The 19,288-nt window shown below is 42.5% G+C and overlaps 1 protein-coding gene across 10 annotated transcripts in view; it reads left to right on the plus strand.

Annotated features, from left to right (window-relative positions):
- apc (APC regulator of WNT signaling pathway) overlaps positions 1-19,288 on the plus strand; it is a 263,447-nt gene that overhangs the window by 155,515 nt on the left and 88,644 nt on the right. For 6 of the 10 annotated variants that reach the window (XM_068029831.1, XM_068029833.1, XM_068029832.1 and 3 more), the window contains 2 exons: positions 6,559-6,649; positions 18,727-18,928. In XM_068029831.1, coding sequence (XP_067885932.1) covers positions 6,559-6,649; positions 18,727-18,928 — 293 coding nt within the window. The remainder of the gene's footprint in view (positions 1-6,558; positions 6,650-18,726; positions 18,929-19,288) is intronic. The other 4 variants (XM_068029841.1, XM_068029835.1, XM_068029836.1 and 1 more) reach the window with 1 other exon arrangement.

The following is a 19,288-nucleotide window of genomic DNA, read 5'->3' on the forward strand; positions in this document are numbered from 1 at the left end:
AGCCTTGGCTTAATCTTTTATGCTTTACAGTTCCTGGCCCTTGACCTTCAGTTTCAGTTTTTAAAAGATACAGTTTAATTCTATCACCTATGGTTTCAGTTATTTTGTTTGTGATGTCAGAATATTCTGTCTCTATGGTTTCGGCACTTGATTTGCTTTATACTTATGCTAATAAACTAGTACAGGAGAAATGTCAGCTGAAAATCTGCAAGTATATATCAGCATGAAAATAATCTTAGACTGAGCAATATGCATTGCGAAACCCAAACAGGTAAAAAAAAAACTTGTTTGTTTTTCTGTAAGTGGGTGATTTTCCTCCTTAGATATTTTGCCTCACCACTTTATTTTTCTTTGTTTAGTTGTCCTTTATCCCCTTTCCCCACCCCCCCCCCCCCCCCCAACATACTACTTCTACATGTAGGCCAGGCAGGAAACCAGCGAGAAGGGTCCTTTTAATGCCTATCTATAATCAGTTGCTTAAGGTTGCATGAATGGCAGTGATGCAGTTGCATTCTGTTTCTTGTCCCTCAAAAGGAAGACTCTCACCTCTGCTTTGAATACCAGACTGATATTGGAACTAGCAGCAGGATTATGGGTATGAAGTTGTAACCTCCCTCTCTGTGGAGCTGTGCATTGCGTTTTATACTATAATCCATGAAAATGCATTTAATTGAACAACACGGTGGCATTTAGGAAAGTGCACATAAAGATTGACATGGAGATCTTATTTCTTTCCTATTTTCCTTGATGTCAATCTCAAATTTCGTATAAGACAACTGTTGACATTTGCTGGGTAGTATCCAGTTGTTGGTGTTTGCTGACAAAAGGAGTACCTCTCGCGCTGTCTTAAGATCCCCCAGAATGCTGTCAGGCAAAGCTTTTTGTGTAGGTTTCTCCCATTTGAACAGATAAGCATGCAACATTTGGGTGAGATGAGTTCCCTTCCAACGACAGGCAAACTCCAAGCCCGTTGTTTCCTTTGTTCTTCTTGACCAATTTGAATGAAGCTCAGCCTTCCTCCCTAATTATTTCAGACACTACTTTCACCCATTGAATTCAGTTTTGCGTGCCATTTTTGTCAATAGCTGGAATTTCTCGTTCAAAAAGTTTTAAACAAAAGAAAACCAACATTTCACAGCGTGATTAAACTTAACTATTCAGTTGTCTTTTGTAATCTTTAATATCTTCATTACAGTTTATACTTCAAGGCTTAAGCATGTCTCAAAAGCCTGGGCTTTGGATAATTTTGCCTCAACCGTTGTTCAGAGTTTTCAACCCTATCTAAGAATTGAATCATCTCAAAGCTTGCAATCTCTGTATCAATATGACTGGAAGGGTAGAACAGTGTGTCTCCTTAACCTATGAGGATTTGAAAGGTTTTTTTTGCTTTTTCCAAATGACTTTGGAAGTAACTGGACGTTGAATTCTCAAGTTTTATTTCAGGCAAGTCTGACAGAGTGCCATTTTCTAATACGAACTGACAGCTGCTGTGGTCATGGTCTCTTTTGATCGAAAAGAAAATAGAGATGGTTTATGGAGAATGCACTTGATTTGTTATTTTATTTTTCATTGCTGTTAAAAAGCCTAGATATTGTTGACAGGAATGTGATGGTTTCAAAGAGGCCAAGAGAATTTCATGATTCCATTCTCCTGTTCCCCCTCTTCCCACAAGGCTGATAGATCCTGTTGTCTCCAGCAACCACAAATGCTGCCAGATTATTCTTTTTCCTGAAATCCAATCAGTACTTCCAGCCTAGACCCTGTCTGACAGTTCCCAGATCCCATTGCTGATAAGTTGGTGTGCCTGATATTGCTACTTAACGTAACACCCCGTTCTTAAAATCTCCAACTTATAGTGAACGATGCCACAGGAAATCACCTTGTTATTTAAAATGGCAGTATGCTTTATGATCTGAATAATGACTGAGAGATGCTGCATGTAAACTGGCGTTTACCTGTATAACAAGTGACTATACCTCAAAATTAATCTATTGATTCCAAAGCACTTTTGTATATCCTGAAAGAATAAATGGCATTACATAAATAAAAATTTGTTTACTTGTTAATTCTTCCTGTCCCTCTGTAAGGAGCCTGGCCAGATATGTATATGACTCTGGAGAAGCGGCAGTTCTGATTAGAAGGCTGGCCACTAATTTTATTAATTTTAAAACTGTTAATCATGCTGCTTTATTTTTGAAAAAGCTGCTACTAATTTAAGAAGGAAGCTTAAGTATAGAATAGAGTTTTCGTGGTCGATTTAATTTAAAGGTTTCTTCTTAAATTCATAGCAATATTTCAAATAAAATAATATTCTTAGAACTGAGCAGATCCTGCCAAGTGCCTGTGGTCTGTGTCCATCTTTGTCTCCTGGATTCTGTATAAAGGAGTTTTTCCCCATATTTTTGGAAAAATTGAGCAGCAGTTCAAAACTAACGTATCAGTAAACAGGTTCTTTACGTTGGAAGTACAAATTTCCATTTCCTATCAAATACTTATTGTAAATGTTGGGAAATGACCATTTTGATTTTTTTTTTAAGATGATGATCCAGTGAATTAAGATGATTAACCAATTTAGGCTGACACTCCAGTGCATTACTGAAGGACTGCTGCACTTTCGAAGGTGCTTCCTGTCAGATGAGATGTTAAACTGAGGCCCTGCCTGCTCTCTGAGGAGACGTAAAAGATCTCATAGCACTATTTTGAGCTCAAGCACGGGAGTTAACCCTGATGTCCTGGCTAATATTTATCCCCTAAAGCAACATCATTAAAAACAGATTATCTGGTCATTATTACTTTGCTGTTTGTGGGAGCTTGCTGTGCGCAAATTGGCTGCCACGCTTCCTACATTACAGCAGTGACTACACTTCAGTGCTTTTGGATTTCCTGAGGTCGTGAAAGGTGCTATATAAATGCAAGTCTTTCCTTTATTTTATGAGCCTCAGTGTGTCATCAGCCTGCGATGGGAAGAGAGTGTTATGGAGTAGTTTCCTTATATCCTGCAAAGCAGGCGATTTTTTTTTTTTTGCAGTGGTTGTTATTTTTGAAGTCAGTTTCCTGTATTAATGTTGGCTTATGGTCAAATTGCTTGTGATTTTGAAAATATCTATGCTATTGTTCATCTCTTAGATATTGTAAATTATGTAACCATGAAAGTAACGTTTCCTTCCTGTGTAGCTGAAAGTGCTACACAGGAATGGCGAAGAGTAGCTGCCTTGATATACTAAGAAAGAAACTGCTTGCACGAAGAAAGGATGTTCCTTTTTGACCCTTTTATTCTGTTTTGCAACAATAGAGCCACGAGTGTTGGTAGTGGTTGAAGTACCAATTTATAATGTGTCCATAAGCGCATTTTTGTGGGCTAGTTTTACATTGGAGCTGTAATTGTTTTTGGCAGTCAAGTAACATGACTAACATAAATGTTAAAAACTTCTTTTTGATACTTTGCCACTTAAGTTAATTGTTGTCTTTGCTTCGTAGCGCAGGCACAAATAACAAAGTTTAAGATGATCTTATGTAATTTAATAACCTAGCTTTGAATGTCCGCAATTTGAACATTAGTAGGGAAAAATATGCAGTGAAAAATCTCTTAAATGCAAAGACATAAATTTAGTTAGTGCTAAGTTAGAAGATACTGCTGTCTGTCCTTTTCTAGCTAGAAATGTCTTCAAAGGTGTGGCCTATTCCCTCCATAGATCACTGAAGGCAGCAGCACAGGTAGATAAGGTGGTTAGGAAGGAATATGGGATACTTACCTTTATCAGCTGAGGCATAGAATATAAGAGCAGGGAGGTTATGATGGAGCTGCATAAAATGCTAGTTAGGCCACAGCTGGAGTACTGTGTAGAGTTCTGGGCACCACACTATAGGAAGGATGTGATTGCACTGGAGAGGGTGCAGAGGAGATTCACCAGGATGTTCCCTGGGCTGGAGCATTTCAGCTTTGAAGAGAGACTGAAAAGACTAGGGTTGTTTTCTTTAGAACAGAGAAGGCTGAGGGGGGACGTGATTGAGGTATACAAAAGTATGGGGGGCATTGATAGGTTAGATAGGAAGAAACCTTTTCCCTTGGCGGAGGGGTCAATAACCAGAGGGCATAGATTTAAGTAAGGGGCAGGAGGTTTAGAGGGGATTTGAGGAAAAATGTTTTTACCCAGAGGGTGGTTGGAATCTGGAACGTACTTCCTGAAGAGTTGGTAGAGGCAGGAATCCTCACAACATTTAAGAAGTATTTAGATGAGCACTTGAAACGCCATAGCATACAAAGCTACGGGCCAAGTGCTGGAAAATGGGATTCGAATAGTAAGGTGCTTGATGGCCGGCACAGATACGATGGGCCGAAGGGCCTGTTTCTGTGCTGTATAACTGTACGACTCTGACATTTCAGAATACAGATTTGAAAATTTTTCAGTCACTTCTAAGGGGCTCAAAAGGACTCAGAGGGGAGGCAGTGGCGTAGTGGTATTGTCACTGGACTAGTAACCCAGAGACCCAGGGTATTCCTCTGGGGACATGGGTTTGAATCCAACACATCAAGGCAGCATTTGATTGATTATGGCATCAAGGAGCCCTAGTAAAACTGGAGTCAATGGGAATCAGGGGGAAAACTCTCCACTGGTTAGAATCGTACCTAGCGCAAAGGAAGGTGGTTGTTGGAAGTCAATCATCTGAGCTCCAGGACATCACTGCAGGAGTTTCTCAGGGTAGTGCCTAAGCCCAACCATCTTCAGCTGCTTCATCAATGACCTTCCTTCAATCATAAGGTCAGAAGTCGGGAATGTTCGCTGATGATTACACATTGTTAGCACCATTCACGACTCCTCAGATACTGAAGCAGTCTGTGTAGAAATGCAGAAAGACCTGGAAATATCCAGGCTTGGGCTGATAAGTGGCAAGTAACATTCGCGCCACACAAGTGCCAGGCAATGACCATCTCCAACAAGAGAGAACTAACCATCTCTCCTTGACGTTCAACGGTATTACGATCGCTGAATTCCCCCACTATCAACATCCTGGGGGTTGCCATTGACCAGAAACTGAACCTGAATAGCCATATAAATACCATGGCCTCAAGAGCAGGTCAAAGTCTAGGAATCCTGCAGTGAGTAACTCACCTCCTGACTCCCCAAATCTTGTCCACCATCTACACGGCACAAGTCAGGAGTGTGATAGAATATTCTTCACTTGTCTGGATGGGTGCAGCTCCAACAACATTCAAGAAACACAACACCATCCAGGACAAAGCAGCCCGCTTGATTGGCACCCTGTCCACAACCATTCACTCCCTCCACCACCGAGGCACAGGCAACAGCGTGTTCCAACTACAAGATGCGCTGCAGCAACGCACCAAGACTACTCAGGCAGCACCTTCCGAACCTGTGACCGGTTCCACCTTGAAGGACAAGGGCAGCAGATGCCTGGGACCACCATCACCTGCAAGTTCCCCTCCAAGCCACACAACATCCTGACTTGAAACTATATCGCCGTTCCTTCACTGTCTCTGGTACAAATCCTGGAACTCCCTTCCTAACAGTACTGTTGGTGTACCTACCCCACATGGACTGCAGCGGTTCAAGAAGACAGCTCACCACTACCTTCACAAGGGCAATTAGGGATGGGCAATAAATGCTGGCCTGGCCAGAGACGCCCACATCCCATGAAACGAATAATAAAAAAAAAGTAATCCTGAATGTTAGTTTTCACAATGTTCGGCAGCACCACACCATCGTATTTTGAAATCTATTGTTTGTTGTTGCAGTATAAGCTGAAGTATTGAATTGACTAGAAGATCAAGTCAATAATGCAGGAAGCACGTTAATGCTTAACAGTTGTGTAGGATGTATTGAACAGTCAGTGGAAGCTAAGATAGATACTTCGAATTTCTTGGCTTGTGCTTTCCAGTTGAAGAGGAACAGCAGCAGTCTGTAGTGTGCTCAGCATTCACCAAGGTGACTCTTTGAAATTGTTATGTAATCACAGCTTCATTTAACCAAAGTAATGGAGAGGATTGAGAGTCAGAGCAGCAACTCCTCTATATCTGTACAACGCAAATCTGTATCAATCAACGCTAGTACAGTATAAATCAATGAGTACAGTATTTCTGTCAGTTGTGTGTGTCTTTTGTCAAAGATCTGTTGGGAACATTTTCCTTCACTTCATAAGGTCATCTTTTGGAAATGAAAAGTAATTTCCAAATATATATGAAGGATTGGAAATGTTGGTACGACAGAAATATCAGTCAGTTAATGACTTGCACTTAATTTGTAGGCAACTTTAGGAACAGCCGAAGCAGTGAAGGAGGGCAGATTCAGTGTTAAAATTCAAGTGCTCGGCTATCATAAATCTGTAAATAGTTGGGTCAAGATTTAACTTCAGTTCTTTCTTGTAAAATGGAATTAGGAAAACGGCAGGCCAAAATTTCCTGTGATGCTTTTGTTGATAGTTGACTCTGTTCACTTGAAGGCTGGCATATATGGCTACTGGGCAGCGTGCAGCCTGTCTTGTGCGTTGGATTTCAGTATGATTACAGCCATTCTGATTGTGCTTCACTTCGTGCTGCAGGAGGTCCTGAAGCAACTGCAGGGTAGCATTGAAGACGAGGCTGTGGCTCTGGCTTCTGCTGGTCAGGTTGATCTACTGGAGCGACTAAAAGGTAAGTCTAGTGGTAAATAACAGTAACTGACATTTTACCCAGGTTTTAGAAAGTCATTGAGAAGTGGCTTTAATTGTATAAATGAAACAGTAGTGGTATTTCTCAGATTATTTCTGAAATAAATGATCAGAGCTGCTCATTGGAAATTATAATTTCTCAATTAACTCATGTTTTTAATTGAATCGCTAGTTATGTTTGGATGACAACAGTTTTCGCAGTGCTTAGTATAAAATCTGTTCACATTTTTCTGATTTAATAGCGATATGGAAAATACTTTTAAAGTTCAGTTTTCAGTACTTTGTTTCCAGGAATTTGTTTCCTTAATGTCTAAACATTCTGTGTATTAGTGAAGGTATTACAACTTCATAATGAGGAATTGGGAGCATTTGAGCTTTAAAGGGCTAGAGTGATGTACTACATTGGAACTTTTATAATCAACTTTGAAGGCATTTGCATTGTTAACTTTTTAAAGAGAGAATTGTTCATTACGATTTCATTTTGGTTGTCTGACTGCTGTCTATACCATATTTTGCAGCATCGGTATGCACCAATGAGAGAGTTTGCAACAGCAGAGCTCACTACAAAGCAAATTTTGATGGTTGAAACATAGAAGCTACTGTTTGTGAGATTCTCAAAGCTGTATGGCATTTCAAAATAGGATGAAAAATCCCACTGTTCAAATGAAAACAGAATTGATCAAATTTATCCAATCATTTACTTATACGAGATAGATTATTCCCTTGTAAACATACAGTGAAGTAAGATCGGATATCAATGTGGGTCATACTCGTGCTTCATTTCAAATCATGTGATTCAATTTCAATCATGGCACTAAGGGCACAAGACAAGTACAGAAACAGGCTCTTCAACTTCAAAGAAGGAAGACAGAGAAACAGAAGTGTAGTCTCTCAGGTTGCGCTGGCAAGTCTCTTTGTCAGTTTCAAAGGCCGGGATTTTGCACGGAGGTTTGACAGCCAGGAGTCAGCGTTCACCGGCATTATCCCTCTGAAACTGACCGCAAATTCAGGATGTTGTTCATGTGCAGATCAGCATGGAAATACTGAAGTTACAGTCTCACTCATTGCTCCGCCACAGGCTGCACTGTGAGCCTGCACCCACCCCCTCCCCAGCCTAGAGCCAACAATCATCGAAATCAGTGAGAATTTCAACTTTCTTACTCCCACATCACTGTTAGAATTCCCGTAAAATGTTTCACCTAGTTCAATCAGCTGTAACTGAGTTTTTAACAGCGATGTGATTAATAACAACAGAACTGGCCCTGAAAAAATATTTTTATATTCCTGGAGTGATGTTAAATGATTAATTAGTAGATTTTTTTCGGTGTCAATGGCAGAATAATGAACAGCTGCTGTCCAAAAACAAAAACAAGAGAATTGTTGAACTCAGAAGGCTGTAAAGTGCTTAATCAAAAGATGAGGTGCCATTCCTCAAGCTCGCATTGAGCTTCTTTGGAACACTGCAGTAGGCCGATGACCGAGGTCAGCGTGAGAGAAAGTTGGAGAATTAAAGTGGCAGGCCACCAGAAGCAACAGGGTCATGCTTGTGGACTGAACTGAGTGTTCTGCAAAGTAGTCAGCCAATCTGCATTTGGTCTCCCTAGTGTCGAGCAGACCGCATTGTGAGCAGCCAGTACAGTATACTAAATTGCAAGAAGGACGCGTAAATTGCTGTTTCACCTTGTGTTTGGGCCCTTGGACACTGAGGAGAGAGGGACTCAAAAGGCAGGTGTTGCATCTCCTATGCTGAATGGGAATGGGAAGGGGATGGGGTGTTGGGGCTGTTGGAGAGTGCACCAGGGTGTCGTGAAGAGAACGGTCCCTTCAGAATGTAGAGAGGGGAGAGGAAGATCTGTTTAATGATGGCATCATGCTGGAGCTTGCAGCATTTGTTGACTCAGCATTGAGCTCAACAATTTCAGAGAGTAATCTCTGTCCCCATTTTGATTCCTTTTCTTTGCATGTTTCTGACTTAATCTTGTTTTTCTCTTTTTTTGCTTTCAGACAGCAGCTACTCATTATTCTGCAATTGATACCTCCTCTAGACGCATCTTTTGTTTCTTTACTTGTCCCATTATCACTCCTTTTGGCACTGCACCACCAACCATTTTGTTATTTAATGTTTCCCGACTCTTGCCCTATCACAGACCTTCCCTTTTGTTCTTTTTCCGCCCTCCATCGTTTAACTTACATAAAACCTATTGCATTTCTAACTTTTACCAGTTCTGATGAAGGGTCATCGACCTGAAATGTTAACTATGTTTCTCCCTAGACAGATGCTGAGTATTTTCAGCATTTTCTGTTTTTATTTTCATCATAGATCCTGATTTGGACATACAGCACCATTCACTGTCGCTGGGTCAAAATCCTGGAACTCCCTAACCAGCAGCAGTATGAGAGCACCTTCACCTCAGGGACTGCAGGAGTCCAGAAGAAGGCCCACCATCAAGGGCAACTAATCATGGGCAGTGGCCATGAGAATGAATATGGTTTAAAAAATAAAGAGCAGATTTCACAACCCCTGCCCTCATTGGGCAGTATTCTGGGCAATTTCTTCTCCCACCAGGGAAGAGCACCCTGGTCCTTCCTCCTCCTTCCTTTGTTGGGATTCTTGCCCTTGCATTACACCCTTCTAATTGAATAGCTCAGTTCCCCAGCTTTGGCCACTGTCCACCCCCTTTTAAATCTCCGACACCTGCTTTCAGCAGCATTTTGAATGTGCCCGCCTATACCTCATGATCAGCTTTTCTCCTGTTTCTCCTTTCCCCTCTCTCATCCTCCCACTACTTTCCCTTCTTTCTCTCTAATGCTTCCCATCCTCGCCCCCTTCCCATATTTGGGTATAGTTATTCCTCCCCAACCAATAACCTTGCTTGATCTTTGTATTTTCAGAAGGCTTTTAATAAGGTCCCACATAAGAGGTTAGTGTGCAAAATTAAAGCACATGGGATTGGGGATAATATACTGGCATTTATTGAGAATTGGTTGACAGACAGGAAACAGAGAGTAGGAATAATCGAGTCTTTTTCCGGGTGTCAGGCAGTAACTAGTGAGGTACCACAGGGAGTAGTGCTTGGGCCCCAGCTAGTCCCAATATATATTAATGACTTGGGTGAGGGAACTAAATGTAATATTTCCATGTTTGCAGACGACACAAAGCTGGGGGTGAATGTGAGCTGTGAGGAGGATGCAGAGAGGCTCCAATGTGATTTGGACAAGTTGGCTGAGTGGGAAAATGCATGGCAAATGCAGTGTAACGTGGATAAATGTGAGATTATCCACTTTGGTTGTAAAAACAGAAAGGCAAATTATTATCTGAATGGTGATAGATTGGGAAAGGGGAAGGTGCAACGAGACCTGGGTGTCCTTGTGCTCCAGTCGCTGAAAGCGAGTATTCAGGTGCAGCAAGCAGTTAAGAAGGCGAATGATACGTTGGCCTTCATTGCAAGAGGATTTGAGTACAGGAGCAAGGATTTCTTACTGCAGTTATACAGGGCCTTGGTGAGACCACATCTGGAGTATTGTATGCAGTTTTGGTCTCCTTATCTGAGGAAGGATGTTCTTGCCATGGAGGGAATGCAAAGAAGATTTACTAGGCTGATTCCTGGGATGGCAGGATTGATGTAGGAGGGAGGGATTGGGTTGACTAAGTCTGTATTCACTAGGGTTTATAAGAATGAGAAGGGATCTCACATAAACCTATAAGATTCTAACAGGACTAGATAGGCTAGATGCAGGAAGGATGTTCCCGATGGCTGGGGAGTCCAGAACCAGGGGTCACAGTCTCAGGTTACGGAGTATGCCATTTAGAACCGAGATGAGGAGAAATTTCTTCACTTAGAGGCTGGTGAACCTGTGGAATTCTCTACCACAGAAGGCAGTGGAGGCCACGTCATTAAATATATTCAAGAAGGAGATAGATATATTTCTTAATACCAAAGGGATATGGGGAGAAGGTGGGAACAGGATACTGAATTAGACGATCAGCCATGATCTTTTTTGAATGGCGGAGCAGGGCCGAATGGCCTACTCCTTGTTTTATGTTTCTATGATCTACATACTGCTTTTGGTCTTGATTCTTCATGTGCAACACCACTGGCGATCAATTAATTCTTAAATTTATGAAAAGTATGTTGCTCCGCATGGGATTACTGAGTGGTTCATTCATTTTTTGGACTGTAACTTTTTTCTTGTTGCCAAAAGCATAAAGTTAAGATCCCAGTTGTATGCTACTTTATAAGGGACAATATGCAAACCCCCCCCCTTCCACCTCCATCACCAGTGGTCTCAGGTGAGGGGCTCAGAGATGATGGTGTCATTGAAGAACAAGAGAAGATGGCTGAGCTTTCTGTTGTCAGCAATGGTCATTACCTGCCATTTCTGTGGCTGAAATGTTACCTGCCACTTGTCAGCCCAAACCTGGTTGTTGTAAGCTGGCATAGCATCAGAGAGTTATGAATTATTAGCAAACAGCTCCATTCCTGACATGACGAAGAGAAGGTCATTAATGAAGCAACTAAAGATTGTTGGAGTAGGAACGCTTCCCTGAGGAGCTGTATCAGTGATTACCTGACACTCTAATAATTGGCTTCTGATAACCCAAGCCATTTTCCTTTGCATCAGGTGTGATTCCAGTCATTGAAAGACTTTCCCTTGACTGTGCACCCCCCCCCCCCCCCAAACCACCCAACAAAAGTTAATTTCAGTTTTATTAGAGTTTCCTGATTGGTATACTGGAATGCTGCCTTAATGTCTAGTGCAGCTACTGCTTTGGAAATATTGGAACCAGATTGTATCATGCCACTGACAAAAGTGGATTAATGGGATTTTTACAACGCTGTATAGTGGGGTGTGACATTTGGGGTGGGGGTTGGTGTGATAGAGTGGGTGGACTGGAGAAGGGCAGGGTGTGACAGTGGGAGAGAATTTCTTGAAATGGAAACCGTGCACTGCATATCCAAGTACATAAATGTATACTTCTGTGCAGTAACTTAAGATATGTATCTGAACTTTCTAATTGGGAATTTTTTTGAAAAAGTTAGAGGGGAAAAAGGTATTTAAAATATGGAAGTGTATTCTGAGACTAACTGGTTTCTCCATGTCATTGCTAAGTAACCCCTTTCAAGTAATTCCCCTGGTGCTGGAGAAACCCTTTCAACAAATCCCCAAGTGTGACTGTGCCAAACCAGCCTCAGGGTTTGGGGTCCAATCGGAACAGGGATACAGGGCTCGGTTGTAGCAGAAGAAACAATCTGGTCATCGAGATAGTGACTTAAGAGTTTCTTCAACAGTGAGGAGGTCGAGCCAGGTGTTGTGGTTGATGGGCGGGGGGGGGATTCAACAACAGAGTTCCCATCATTGATGGGGAATGACGCAGCTCAAAAGTTGTTGTCATTGAAGGGCGAATGTGGTTGTGGAAGTGGGAGAGCAGTCGCTAGTAGGTGGCTGGCAGAAAAGACCAACTGACGAACATTAGCTCCAGCTAATTGTTGCAAATACAGCCCCTGCTGTCCACCCAGGAATACACCCATCAGAGAAAATTTTCCATCACTATACAGGCGCCTCTGCGACTTTTGAATGCACATTTTATTCAGAATTGTTTCAGGTTTTTTTGAGAGATCCTTTAGAATGTTACTTTCACCAATAAGTTTTCAGCTGGGTGAAAATTCAAGATGCAACCATTTTCACAGAATCTTGTGAACGATTTGACTGGTTCATGCTACTTTCTAGTATAGACTTTAGTTTTAAGTACTTGCCAATTTGAGTTTGGTAGTTTTTAACAAAGATTTCATTTTTTCTGCTGCTTATTTGTTCCTCATTGACTCTGTTACAGCCAGGTGGAAAGTGTTGTGGGTGTGGGTGGTTCCCACTGTTCAACTCCCAACTGACCACAGCAGGTGTTTTTGTTACTAGGGGTTTAACCCCTTTTGTTTTATTTGTCAAATAAACAGGCAGCGACAGGTTTTCTTGTAGGTTTAAAACAGAAGATTAACTATTTATTGAGCAATATTATCTCCCGAAATTGTCACAACCGCACCCACACACGCATTCATAGAATCATAGAGAGATGAGTCCGCGCCGGCCATCAACCACCCATTTATACTAGTCCTACATTAATCCCATTTTCCCTCTCTCATCTCCACCTTCCCTCAATTCTCTTACCACCTACCTACTGGGGGCAATTTTTTACAACGGCCAATTTACCTATCAACCCGCAAGTCTTTGGCATGTGGGAGGAAACCGCAGCACCCGGAGGAAACCCATGCGGTCACAGGGAGAACTTGCAAACTCCGCACAGGCAGTACCCAGAACCGAACCCGGGTCACTGGAGCTGTGAGACTGCGGTGCTAACCACTGTGCTGCCCATTCACTCATACACATGCACACAAAAAGATATCGATAGAGATGAAGAGGGGTAAGTGTTTGAAATGAGGTAGGTTTCAGGGGTTCACGGTAAATCTGTTGAATCTTCAGAGGTCAATTTCAATTTTAAAGTTGCTAGCCTGGGTTTGAAGTCTCAACTACCAGAGAAATCTACAATCTGGAGACGGGGCTCACTTTCATTTCTTTGCTGCACAAGTTGAATTGTAGAATTCTTTGGCTTTTGCTAGAATTCTCTCAGCTCTCAGCTAGATAGGCTTTTGTGATTTTTGTTCTGATCTCTCTCTCTCTCTCTCTATCTCTCTCTCTCTCTCTCTCTCTCTCTCTCTCTCTCCCTCTCTTTTTCTCTCTCTCTCTCTGCAGAGAGCTACTTTATAAGGTCAGGAATTCTCTCTAATGTTGCCTCTGTTGAGAGATGCAAAGCCCCCTCCCTGTGGTGACTGACAGTGGTACAGGATATGGCTACATCACACGTTCTTTGTTTCAGAAGAACCCATTCAATTCAAAAGTTCTCTTGGTGGGTTCAGGATAGATGTAATTGACACTTCTTAGCTTGAAGTGCACCTTTTGTCCTTGGCAGACAGTAGGACAATTTGAATATACAGGGCCTGGTCTGTTTGACCTTTGGTGGCCATTTTTGCAGCACATTGTCCACTTTTTTAAAGGAAAAGTCAATTTTTATAACTCTTCAGTTTGGGTTCTATGTTTCAATCGCTGCACGTCACGTGAGTATGACAGTACTTACCAAATAAATCAATTTTAATTGTTCATTAAATCAGATACCTAATTGGCTGAAATTGAGGCTCTGTCAACAATCACTAAATTTAATCCTTAGAGGTGTGACATCCTGAGATCTAACATTTTCAAGTGAGATGGCTCTGGCACAAGTGATGGAAATAATGTATGCTAGATGCAGAACTTTTAAATATGTAGTTGGTTTCACAATCTGTTTCCATCTCTTAATCACTTCACTCTGCATCGAGTGTACCTCTATGATAGTAGTGAAAAGTAAATTTAGAACAAATATGAATAACAAAAGTTTCCTCGTGGTAAATAGCAAGAATAAGAGGCAAAAACATTGAGATTAAAGAAGGAAGGAGTTAAATGTTGGCATATTTAGAGATACAGCACTGAAAGAGGCCCTTCGGCCGACCGAGTCTGTGCCGACCAACAACTACCCATTTATACTAACCCTACAATAATCCCATATTCCCTACCACCTTCCCTCAATTCCCCGACCACCTACCTATACTAGGGGCAATTTACAATGGCCTATTTACCTATCAACCTGCAAGGCTATGGCTGTGGGAGGAAACCGGAGCACCCGGCGAAAACCCACACAGTCACAGGGAGAACTTGCAAACTCTGCACAGGCAGTACTCAGAATCGAACCCGGGTCCCTGGAGCTGTGAGGCTGCGGTGCTCACCACTGTGCCGCCAAATAATGTGTCAGGAAAAATTCAAAGCATTCCACCTGCATGGAATTATTTTGAAATGTAATTGTATACAGACAAATGCCGCAGCCGTTTTGTCCATTGGAGGATCCCTCAAGCAGCAATGATGTTCAGTGAGGGACAGATGCTGGCCAGGACAACTCGGCCTTTTATATGCAAACAGTGCCTTAAGATCATTTGCTAGGAACAAGTGGGCTGCAAGGCCTCAATTTAATGCCTCCTCTCAAGGGTAAAGTGCAAGAATGCAACTTCAGCACTGAACCAGAATGTTTGTTTATTTATTTATTTAGAAATACAGCACGGAAGCAGGCCCTTCGGCCCACCGAGTCTATGCCGACCATCAACCACCCATTTATACTAATCCTACATTCCTACCACATCCCCACCTTCCCTCAATTTCCCTACCACCTACATATACTAGGGGCAATTTATAATGGCCAATTTACCTATCAACCTGCAAGTCTATGGCTGTGGGAGGAAACCGGAGCACCCGGTGAAAATCCACGCGGTCACAGGGAGAACTTGCAAACTCCACACAGGCAGTACCCAGAATCGAACCCGGGTCGCTGGAGCTGTGATGCTGCGGTGCTAACCACTGCGCCACTGTATTATATGCTCAAGTCCTTGACTGGGGATTTTAACCCACAATCTTTATTTTATTTGTTCATGAATTTGGGCATCGCTGGCTAGGCCAGCATTTATTGCCCATCTCTGCCCTTGAGAAGGTGGTGGTGAGATGCTTTCTTGAACCGCTGCAGTCCTTGTGGGGTAGCTACACCAACAGTGCTGTTAGGAAGGGATTCCAGGATTTTGACCCAGCGACAGCAAAGGATCTGCGATATAGTTTCAAGTCAGGACGGTGTGTGGCTTGGAGGGGAACGTGCAGGTGGTGGTGTTTCTATGCACCTGCTGCCCTTGTCCATCTAGGTGGTAGAGATCATGGGTTTGGAAGGTGCTGTTGAAGGAGTCTTGGTGAGTTGCTGCCGTGCATCTTTAAATGATACACACTGCTGCCACTGTGCGTCACTGGTGGAGAGAGTGAATGTTGAAGGATGTGGACGGGTTGCCAATCAAGCGGGCTTCTTTGTCCTGCATGGTGTCGAACTTCTTGAGTGTTGTTGGAGCTGCACCCATTCAGGCAAGTGGAGAGTAATTCCATCACACTCCTGACCTGTGCCTTGTAGATGGTGGAAAGGATTTGGGGAGTCAGGAGGTGAGTTACCCGCCTCAGAGTTCCCAGCCTCTGACCTACTCTTGTAGCCACTGTATTTATATTGCTGGTCCAGTTCAGTTTCTGGTCAATGGTAAGGCCCCCCCAGGATGTTGATAGTGGGGGATTCAGCAGTGGTAATGCCTTTGAACATTAAGGGGCGATGGTTAGATTCTCTCTTGTTGGAGATGGTCATTGCCTGGCACTTGTGTGGCGTGAATGCTGCAAATCTAATGCTTTAATAGTGAAAGTGGACCAGATGAGCTAATCTGACACAGTTGGATTAGGATAGGTAATCTGATGAGCGTCCTGTCAAAAATGAAATTTTATACTTAATTGTAACACTCTTGCCTCAGAGATAGAAGGTTCAAGCCCCACTCCAGAAATGTGAGCATATTAATTTAGGTTGTCTTCAGTGCAGTATTGAGGGAATGCTGTGTTGTCACAGATAATGGTCTTCTGGATGTAAAGCTAAATCAAGGCCCAGCTGCCCCGTCATGTGAATGTAAAAGATTCCACTGCACTTTTCAAAAAAAGTGCAGAAAAATTTTCCTGTTGACCTGGGCAACACATATCCCTCAACTACCGCAGATGCTGGCCAGGAGGCCAGGACACCTCAGCTTTTTTTTTTATGCAGTCTAAAACAGATCATCTGGTCTTCGATCTCATTGCTGTTTGTGGGACCTCGATGTGTGAAATATGGCTGTCGCGTTTGCCAATATCATAACACTGACTACACTTCAAAAGTACTTAATTGGCTCTGAAGCCCTTTGGGAAAGGTAATGAAAGGCACTGTATAAATGCAAATTCTGCATTTCAATTTTGCACTAAAATGTTTTGGAGACCTTGAACCTAAGTGGATCTGAGCAAGTATAAATCAGTCACCCTAGTTTATTGTACTAGGGAGTTGTGCATCGTGAATTGCATGAATTTTTCTCGTCCCTGACTTTTCTTGGGTTCTTACTTTCCTGTTTAAGGCATTTGGCGTAAAAATCCTAGTTAGTAATGGATACTTCCAACCTTGAGTGGTTAACGTAAATCATCTGAAACTGGAGGGTAAATTACATACACAGCATGTGGATGTAACACATGCCACTTCATTTAGATGTTAAACTTATTGCTGTTCTCTTTCTGTCCTTTCAGCTGTGATTTCAGCCGGGCAGGGGGGGGAGGGGCGGCACGCACCACCACGATGAAGAGGCCCGTAATTGGCCACTTAAGTGGCTTCCTGCCAACCTTTCCGCATCCCAGCCTGTCTCCTCTGGTCTGGTAAAAACCAGCTGATTGTTTCTCTGATAGTGTTGGAAGTTGGGTGGAGTGCAGTGTCTCTGAACTTGGTCCAGAGAAGGTAGTGCTTCTTTCTGAACTGAAGCAGAGGAAGTGGGGCGGATGTTAGATTGGTTAACTGACAGTTTGGTTGACCTGTTGAACACCTAGATGTCACTTTGATTTTCATTAAAAGTGCTTCAGACTTGCCAGCATAAATCATTTATGACATAAAAATTCTAAATATTTCTGAGGGGCACTTTGCCCTGACAAATGGAACACATTGGAACTCAGTTTTTAAGGGTATAAGTGAAAGAACGTTGTGTTGTATTGTTCAAGTTACAAAGTCCATGTAACTTGTTTTCACATGTCAGGCCATTCTTTAATTGTCAACTTTCAGGGCTGCGTCCGTATTTTGAACCTGTTGCTAGTTTTATAGGTTGCCATGTTTTTTTAAAAAATGATTTAAACTGGTGGGCATTGGGAATATCAGCATTTATTGCCCATCCCTGGTTGTCCTGAGAAAATGTTGGTGGGCCACCGCTTTAAATTGCTGCAGTGTGGTGAAGGTTCTTCTGCAATGCTGTTAGGTAGAGAATTCCAGGATTTTGATCCAGCAATGATTAAGGAATTCTGATATATGTCCGAGTCAAGACTTTGAGGTGATGGCGTTCCCATGCATCCGATGCTCTGATTGTTCTTGGTGGAAGTCAAGTTTGGGAGGTTCTGCTGAAGAAGCCTTGGTGAGTTGCTGCAGTGTATCCTGTAGATAGTACACACTGTAATCATGATCCAGCAGCAGTGGAGTGGGTGGGTATTTAGGCTAGTGGATGAATCGCTGATCAAGTCAACAGGTGAACCTCTTGCCATAGAATGCCCAGCCTTTAAACTGCTTTAGGAGCCAAGGCTTTTATGTAGCTGGTCCAGTTAGGCTTCTGGTCAATGGTGACGCCCCCATCCCTAGATGGTGTTGGTGGGGAATTTGGTAGTGTAAATGCCATTGAATGTCTTGGTGAGTTAGTTAGCTTCTCGTTGGAGAGGGGTCAATGCCTGGCACTTGTATGGTGCAAATATTGCATATCAGCCCAAGCCAAATTCTTGTCCAGGTCTTGCTGCATGCGGGCATGGACTGCTTCATTATCTGAAGATTCGCGAATGGAACTGAAAACAGTCATCAGCAAACATCTCCACTTCTGACCTCAAAGTGAAGGGATGGCCAACTGATGAAGCAGCTGAAGGCAATTGAGCCTAGGATACTGCCTGGGGATCTCCTTCAATATTATCACGGGCCTGAAATGATTGGCCTCCAACAACCACAGCCATCTTCCTTTGTGCTTGGTATCATTCCATCCATTGGCATACTTTTTCCCTGATCCCCATTGATTTTAGTTTTACTTGGGGCCCTTTGATGCCACACTGTCTAGAGTGCTGCTTTAATGTCAAGGGCACTCACTCTGAAATGTGCATGTTTAGGACAAGGATGTAATGTGATGTGGAGCTTAATGCCCCGAGTGGGACCCAAACTGATTATAATTGGGCAAGTATTTGGTGGGTAAGTGCCAAGTCAAAGTGATGAAGGATGACTCCTTGCACTGTGTGCATTGTTATCTTTAGACTTCTTGAATAGTTTTCTTCAAGTATTTGGATTAATTTTGTACTGTGCAGTCTTATTTGAGAAAACTATCTTAATATATTGTGCAATTTTACAAAATGGCAGACATGAAATTATTTAATGCTTTTATTTTTCAGAACTGAACTTGGAGTGTGCAAATTCACCTGCAGTAAAATTAAGACCAAAGATGTCACTGCAATCATATGGAAGTCGAGAAGGATCAGTGTCCGGTCGGTCAGGAGAGTGTAGTCCAGTTGCAGTAGGTTCAGTTCCAAAAAGAGGATTGCTCAATGGAAGCAGAGAAAGCACTGGCTACTTGGAAGAGCTAGAAAAAGAGAGGTACATCTTAGTTTATATTTTACCTAGTAATTACAGAACTATTAATCTTGTCTTTATCCATGGACCTACAGCAGTTCCTGAAAAAGTTATCTCTCTGGGTCAACAATATCTATAATAAAAGCAAAATACTGCGGATGCTGGAAATCTGAAATAAAAACTAGAAATGCTGGAACCACTCAGCAGGTCTGGCAGCATCTGTGGAAAGAGAATCAGAGTTAACGTTTCGGGTCAGTGACCCTTCTTCAGAACTGACAAATATTAAAAATGTCTCAGGTTATAAGCAAGTGAGGTGGGGGTGGGGCAAGAGATAACAAAGGAGAAGGTGCAGATTGGACAAGGCCACATAGCTGACCAAAAGGT

Source organism: Heterodontus francisci, chromosome 4, assembly GCF_036365525.1.
Source record: "Heterodontus francisci isolate sHetFra1 chromosome 4, sHetFra1.hap1, whole genome shotgun sequence".
In the NCBI taxonomy this organism is placed as follows: domain Eukaryota; kingdom Metazoa; phylum Chordata; class Chondrichthyes; order Heterodontiformes; family Heterodontidae; genus Heterodontus; species Heterodontus francisci.